The 7,576-nt window shown below is 39.5% G+C and overlaps 1 protein-coding gene across 1 annotated transcript; it reads right to left on the bottom strand.

Moving 5' to 3' along the window:
* Positions 1–5,785: 5,785 nt before the first annotated feature.
* LOC121495260 (olfactory receptor 1361-like) lies at positions 5,786–6,829 on the bottom strand. The gene has a single exon (XM_041762495.1). The coding sequence runs from the start codon at positions 6,722–6,724 to the stop codon at positions 5,786–5,788; it is 939 nt and encodes a 312-aa protein (XP_041618429.1). The 5' UTR covers positions 6,725–6,829.
* Positions 6,830–7,576: the final 747 nt, after the last annotated feature.

Raw genomic sequence — 7,576 nt, 5'->3', positions numbered from 1 at the left:
ACCAATTTATATTCCCATCAGCAGAGCACAGGATTCTTTTTTCTCCACAGCCTCACCAACACTTTAATTTCTTGTCTTTTTGCTAATAGCCATTCTGACAGGTACAAGGAGGTATCTCATGGTTTTGATTTGTATTTCCTTGATAATTAGTGATAATTAGTGGCAAAAGTGGACATCCTTGTATTGTTCCTGATTTTAGAGGAAAATCTTTTAGCTTTTCCCCTTTGAGTATGGTGTTAGTTGTGAGTTTGTCATATATGGCCTTTATTATGTTGGGATGTGTTTCCTTTAATACCCACTTTATTGAGAGTTTTCATTACAGATGGATGTTGGATTTTATCAAATGCTTTTTCTGCATCTATTGAGATTGATCATATGATTTTTATTCTTTTTGTTAATGTGGTGTATTACTGAATCATTTGTGGATATTGAACCATTCTTCCATCTTTGGAATAAATTTCACCTGATCCTTGCGTATTGTCCCTTTATTGTTGAATTCAGTTTACTAATATCTTGTTGAGATTTTTTTGCATCTATGTTCGTCAGGGATGTTGGCCTGTAATTTCCCCTCTTTTGTGTGTGGTCTTTGTTTGGTTTTGATATCAGAGTAATACTGGCCTCAGAAAATGAGTTCAAAAGCATTGGTTCCTCTTCAATTTTTTTTGGAATAACTTGAGAATGATAGGTATTAACTCTTTAAATGTTTAAGAGAATAATGTCTTATACTTTTGTTTGTTGGAAGGTTTTTTATTATTGGTTTAATTTTATTAGTAATTGGTCTGCTCAGCTAGATCTCTATTGATTCGGTATTGGAATGTTTTATGTTTCTAGAAATGTATCCATTTCTTCTAGGTTGACACAATTGTTAGCATATAGTTTTTTATAGTAGTCTCTTATAATCTCTTGTATTCCTGTCATGTTGGTTGTGACTTCTTTCCATTTCTTATTTTATTTATTTGAGTCCTCTTTTTTCTTCATGATTCTGGCTAAAGATTTATCAATTTTGTTTATCTTTTCAAAGAATCAGCTCTTGGTTTTATTGTTCATTCCCATTGTTTTTTCTTTAGTCTCTATTTCATTGATTTGTTCTCTGATCTGTACCAGTTTCTCAGTCTTTCCTTGTTCTTCATAACCTTTACAGTTTTGAAGAGTATTTTGGGTTGTATAACTTTTCTCATGATTAATCTATCATGGCTTTGGGGGAAGAATCCCACAGAGGTGGAGGACCCTTCTCATCACATCATATAGGGAGCACATGATACCATCATGATTTTCACTGATGATGTTAACCTTGATTACTTGGTTAAGGTAGCATCATCTTCCAGATTTCTGTTTTAAAGTTATTTTTTTCCCTTTTCTATAATTTAGCCTTTGGAAATAGATCACTAAATCCAGCCACCAGGAAGGAGGGAGAAGAAGATTAAGTTTCACCTTTTGGCAGGTAGGGATGGAAGAAGTACCTACTTGGAGTTTTTCTGTAAAGAAAATTTATCCCTTCTCCCCCACTTATTTGTTTATTCAGTCACTTGTTTTCATCAGAATAGACTTATGTATATTTATTTTATACTTTGGACTATAATCCAGTACTACTGTACTTTGTTGCTTGAATTGTTCTAGCTTTGGCCATTAGGAGCTCTTTCTTGTTGGCTGCTATTTCCCTTTGTCGTGCCTTCATCCTTTTTTTAAGCTTTTCCTTACTTTCTTATACTACATGTCATAACTGCTGACAATTTCAATAAACCACTCTTTTACCAAATTCTGAAAAATATTAAATGGCAGATTGTATATGAACATCAGTTATGGAAAGTCTGTTCACATAACCTGGCTCAAAAGTAATTTGTATGTCCATACTTAAAGACCTAAGGAAGAACAAAAATAATGTTACATCCTTCTTGGCAGATATTTCCACAATATAGGGGCAGATATGTGCCTAAATATCACTTGTATCTCACATTTACTTATTTTTTAAAAGATTTTATGTATTTATTCATGAGAGACACACAGAGAGAGGTAGAGACATAGACAGAGGAAGAAGCCTGATGCAGGACTCAATCCCAGGACCCAGGGGTCATGACCTGAGCCAAAGACAGACACTCAACCACTGAGCCATTAAGGCACCCCTGTATCTCACATTTAAAAATCAAGATAAAAAAAATAAAAAATAAAAAGCAAGATGAGCTGGGCGCCTGGGTGGCTCGGTCAGTTCAGCATCTGACTCTTGATCTCAAGGTTGTGAGGTTGAGTCCCATGTCCAGCTCCATGCTCAGTGGGGAGTGAGTCTGCTTCTCTGCCTCTCCCTCTGCCATTGCCCCTGTTCACACTCACTCTTTCTCTAAAATAAATAAATCTTTAAAAAAAAATTCAAGATGAGCCTGAACCAGTGGTTTTTGACTATCAACATAATATGCCTAAAGTTTCTACCAAATAAAAGATGGCCTGTTTTGAAAATGGGTTTGGCAAGATGCTTATTACCTCTGTGTGGCTCACACATGAAAGGTTAATCTATATAACCAGATTTATTAGGAGTCAGAGTTCATTAGTTAGACAACCAGTTTTTAGTATTCGTGTGATAAAAGTTAATGGCCAGAACAAAGTCATCTGCTGAAGGCTGATTGACATTGTGAGAGACAAAGTCCACATGAAGCTTAGCTCCTGCCCTCAAGCACGGGGAGGCAAGAGACTACAGGCAGGACAGTAACTTGCCATTCCCAGGGAAAGGCTTCAGCTCCCTGGAAGGCTCCCTGGCTGGCGGGGTCTTGAAGCACAATTTGGAGGGAGAGAAGGGTTCCATGAACCGGGAAAACATCTCATTGCAGTGGCCATGACATGGAGCAGTCCCTGCTCCCCTGGGGAGAGCAGAGTCTGGGGAAATGTGCTGGGAAGAGAGATGAGCCTGTCTTTCAACATTAGCTGAGCTAAAGTCAAAACTTTTCCCTGCAAGTTGTTTCAACTGCTTGCAGAGAGCTGGCCCCTAGTGGCTAATTAGTGCTACCTGGAAGTTGCCTATGAGGAAGAGGGATGGTGTCTGTTGGGTGCCCCAGCTGCAGAAAGCAGGCCCTGGAGGGTGACTTCCCAGACACAGTCCTGATTTCCTGGCTGCTCCCAAGGAGGACTCTGCCAGCCTGGCCCTGCATCTGCTTCTGTGGGGGCGAGGAGGAGGCCACTAGAGGCCCCAAATGATGCTGAGCTTTAATTTACGAGTTCAGAAGTCCATGAGTTCATGTCCCATGAGTGCCACATGCAGGAAACCATGACAAAGGCTGATTCTGCTCAGGTCCCTGAAATAAACTCCTTTCCCTATCTTCCATACAGTCCCTTTATGTAGCTGCCCCATGAAAGGTAATTCAAGGAGCCAGTGAAGATTCACTAGAAGGTGACCCCCAGAAGTAGGAGGATTAAAGACCGGAGGCTATTATAGAATTGGCTGCATAGATAGAACTTCTCATGCCATGGCCAGTCCAAGCAAGAAGGCAATATCTCCTCTTTCTGCTCACATCATGTTGCTGATGTTTTAGAGAATAATTTTCCCCTTCAAGGCAAGCTTGCTGTATGATGAATGATAACTTCTCTCTGAGATAAATTGGTGGGGACCATAAGGGTAAACAATGATTTTTCCCTTTGACTCTGCACCATATAGACTGTTCATCAACTTCCCTCTGTCTTCATCCTCATTTTCATACTCAACCTTTTTACATTTTTATTTTATTTAAATTCAATTTGCCAGCAATCATACCCAACCTTTGTCTGAGAGTTGAGGGAGAGAGGGACTGAGGAATAAAACTATATCCCGAACCATGGCTCTTTCCATTCAACCCTGCTGCCTCTTTGGGTCCCAGAATTCAGTGAAATCTTTCCATGTTCTGGAGTAAATTTGTCAATATTCTAGCTCCCTAGATATAAATTTTCACTTCTCTGATTTTTTGTATCTAGGAATGTTCACCTTCCAGTTTTCCATTAGACTTGCCTAGCCCATCATCAATGACTTGTCAACACATGATTATTTGGGATGAACAAAAACTCTACTAAGCATTTAGGGGATATGCCCATGGACAATCTATGGCATTTTCTTGAAAAAGTGTGTAAAGTAATAATCAGGCAAGATGTGTATGCAGATAGATATGGGTAATGCAAAGAACATGATGAGTCTATAATGAGTCATATAACCTTAAATACCAACATTGGTCTATGTTATTCTACCTCAAACATTTGCACTAAACTACTTCTAAAATTAAACTCACAGTTCAGGAAATATATCAGATTTATCACATGTAGTCAGGTTTCCACTGGCACCAATATACAGTAGGGAATTCATGTACTACATATGAGAAGCACTATATTGTATACTCAGTACATATCTATGGGCTGTGATCAGTAAAGAAGTTAAGGGAAACACACAGTTATCAGAGTTTTAAAAGACCAGAGGAGTCTTCCAGCAGAGAATGAATGAAGGGAAGAGAGAGAAAATTAGGAGAGAAAAGTCATGGAACAGATGAATATATGAGTTGGTGACAAAATTGTTGGGATAGCTTGAGGCCAAGTTATGTTAGGTCTTATTTTCAAAGGCGATCTTTGGATTTATCCTGGCTTCTTAATATTTTATATAAGGACTGGCTGACAGGATACAGTCAGTGATTTAGGAGGATTAAATAGATCCTGTATGCAGGATAGTTAAGTGCAGGGAGAAGTGAGAGGCAGTCAGATTCCCCCATAAGCATGTTGCTGTGGTCAAGATAAGAGATGGTCAGTGTTGGGACCAAAACAGAAAGGAGCTGATGGTGAGGATAAGAAATACTGATTAGCCATAAGATTGGAGGAGATTGAGAAAGGAGAGAAGTGAGAGGCAAGAAGACCAGTGATGGGGGCAGATATTGAAGACTGGCTACTGGAGATTAGGAGAGTGCCCTCTGGATACCAGGAAAGAAGAGGTAGGAACTGACTTATGGGTTCTTAGCCCTCAGGTATAGAGTAGGAGCAGAAGCTTGGACTCCTAGACACTTGGCCTCCTGGAGTAGAACTCTAGACTTCAAATCAGTAGTCCTGGGCCACCACCAAAATCCTATAATTCCTATTTTCATGTCCCTAAGGTGCTATAGTAACTCTGGACAGTTCAGCATCAAGGGAACCTGTTTCTTTTAGCCCATTTAAAGTTGAACAGATAGCAAGAGTTCTATGAATAAGTCTAGCTACTATCTGAAGCTTCCTGATACCCATACTGAACAACAAAGCACCACAAATTTAGACTGGTTAGTGAGGGAGAAGGAGTAGTGTAAGGGAAGGGTTCTGATCAATAAGAGGTCCAGGCATTGGCTTGAGCCTGGCCTAGAGGGACAATTACCTAAGTCAGTAATGACCAGTGACTGTCGGTGTAGACAGGACCATATCATAATCAACAATTACTGGTTTCACAGTCCTGGTAATAGTAACTTTTCTGTAACTCAGTAAATTGGGAACAATTTTCACATCTTCTAATATGAGGCCTAGAAGCCATTGATGCTGAGTAGGGCATCTCATGGACTTGCTGGAACCATCCAAAAATATCCAAATATGTCTTGTCCTAAGTTTTTGTTATGTGTAAAATGAGTGTTTTAGAATCAGCCCTCTTTGTAGATAACAAACTAATGCTTTTATGACTTTTGAGCAACTACCAGCCTCATATTAAAAGTATTTGCATAATCATATATCATTAATTAGAGAAATAGTTGTGGGTGCATTTATACCTGCCCGGGTCTCAGGTTCTCTGGTTATAAAATGAAACAACATATGATAACCAAGAATCTTCCAAGCTCTAAAATTTTCTAATTCTAGAAACTGAGATTAGTTTCCTCAAAGCTCTCTGCATGTCATGATTTCTCAGGCTGTAGATGAAGGGATTGACCAAGGGAGTCACCACTGTGAAGATGACAGTGGCCACTGTGTCTTGGACTGAGTAGGAGGATGAAGGGCGCATATACACCCCCAAAATTGCCCCATAGAATAGGGAGACCACAGTGAGGTGAGACCCACATGTGGAGAATGTTTTCCTTATTCCATGGGCAGATGGCAACTTCAGTACATTGGAGAGGATATAAGCATATGAAATGATGATACATGTAAACGGTGTCAGAAATACCAGTCCACCCACAGTGAATACCATCAGGTCATTGATAAAGGTACTAGAACAGGACAGCTTTAGAATTGCATAGGGGTCACAGAAAAAGTGATGCACAGTATTGTTGAAACAATATGCGAGTTGGGCCATAAGAAGGGTGTGGAGGAGAGCATGCAGGTTTGTAATGACCCAAGATGCCACCACCAGAAGCATACAGAGTTTGGGCTTCATGATCATGGTGTAGTGGAGTGGGCAACAGATGGCTACATAACGATCATAGGCCATCACACTCAAGAAGAACCCATCCATGTTGGTGAAAGTGATGAAGAAGTAGATCTGGATCATGCATTCCATGTACGAGATAGACTTGCTTCCCAGGATGTGATTCACCAGCATCTTGGGGGTTGTGACCGATGAAAAGCAGATGTCGACACAGGAGAGGTTAGCCAAGAAGAAGTACATGGGGGTGTGGAGATGACTGTCACTGCTGATGGCCAAGACAATGAGAAAGTTCCCGATGATGGTGACCAGGTACATCCCCAAGAATAGCCCAAAGAGAATGTCTTCTTGCTCTGACTGCCCAGAGAGTCCCAGAAGAAGGAATTCTGTGACTGTAGTCTGGTTGTCTCTGTCCATGTCTGCAGGGGAGAAAATGTGGTCAAAAGTAAAAGAAAATGTTTGAGTTCCATTTACTTTTTAGAGATTATTTTAGCAGTACCAGATCCAGAATTTATTTCTTAATATCACTTCAAATATAAAAGTAGATAGATAATAATATGTCATTTGAGTGAATTTTTTATAATACTGGTTTGTCATTGTTTGATAATTAACTAACATTATTCTATGGAGTTAGTTATATTGAAATAAATAGCTGTCTAATTTCCACAATTTTAACTTATGTTTATTATCTTTGATTACATACAGCTTACTTCATACTACACTAACATTTAGTGAATATCTGGTCAAAAGTATTTTCCCACAGATAGCTTGTTTTTAGCTTATGAATGATGAATTCAGTCATACATAAATGGAGACCCTGAGAAAAGGAATCAGAGATAAAAGCCCTGAGACTCAGAGATTAGGTGATGGCATGTTAGAATGACAGAACTCATAATCATTTATAGGCCTAAACAGTTAAATGCCCTTTTCTTTAATTCCTCCCTAGTTTTACCTCCCAATTTTGATTAGTTTCCATTTATATATATATAACCAAGCAAGAATACAACCAATTCATGCATTATATGCATTTCCTCACCTTATCCTTATTAAAATCTGTAAGCTTTAGGGACGCCTGGGTGGCTCAGAGGTTGAGCATCTGCCTTTGGCTCAGGGCATGATCCCAGAGTCCTGGGATTGAGTCCCACGTCAGGTTTCCTGCATGGAGCCTACTTCTCCTTCTGCCTATGTCCTGCCTCTGTGTGTGTGTGTGTGTGTGTGTGTGTGTGTGTGTGTGTGTGGCTCATGAGTAAATAAATAAAATATAAAAAA

Source organism: Vulpes lagopus, chromosome 7 (genome assembly GCF_018345385.1).
Source record: "Vulpes lagopus strain Blue_001 chromosome 7, ASM1834538v1, whole genome shotgun sequence".
In the NCBI taxonomy this organism is placed as follows: domain Eukaryota; kingdom Metazoa; phylum Chordata; class Mammalia; order Carnivora; family Canidae; genus Vulpes; species Vulpes lagopus.
The sequence above is the reverse complement of the archived record's forward strand: the minus strand, read 5'-3'. Positions and strand labels throughout refer to the sequence as shown.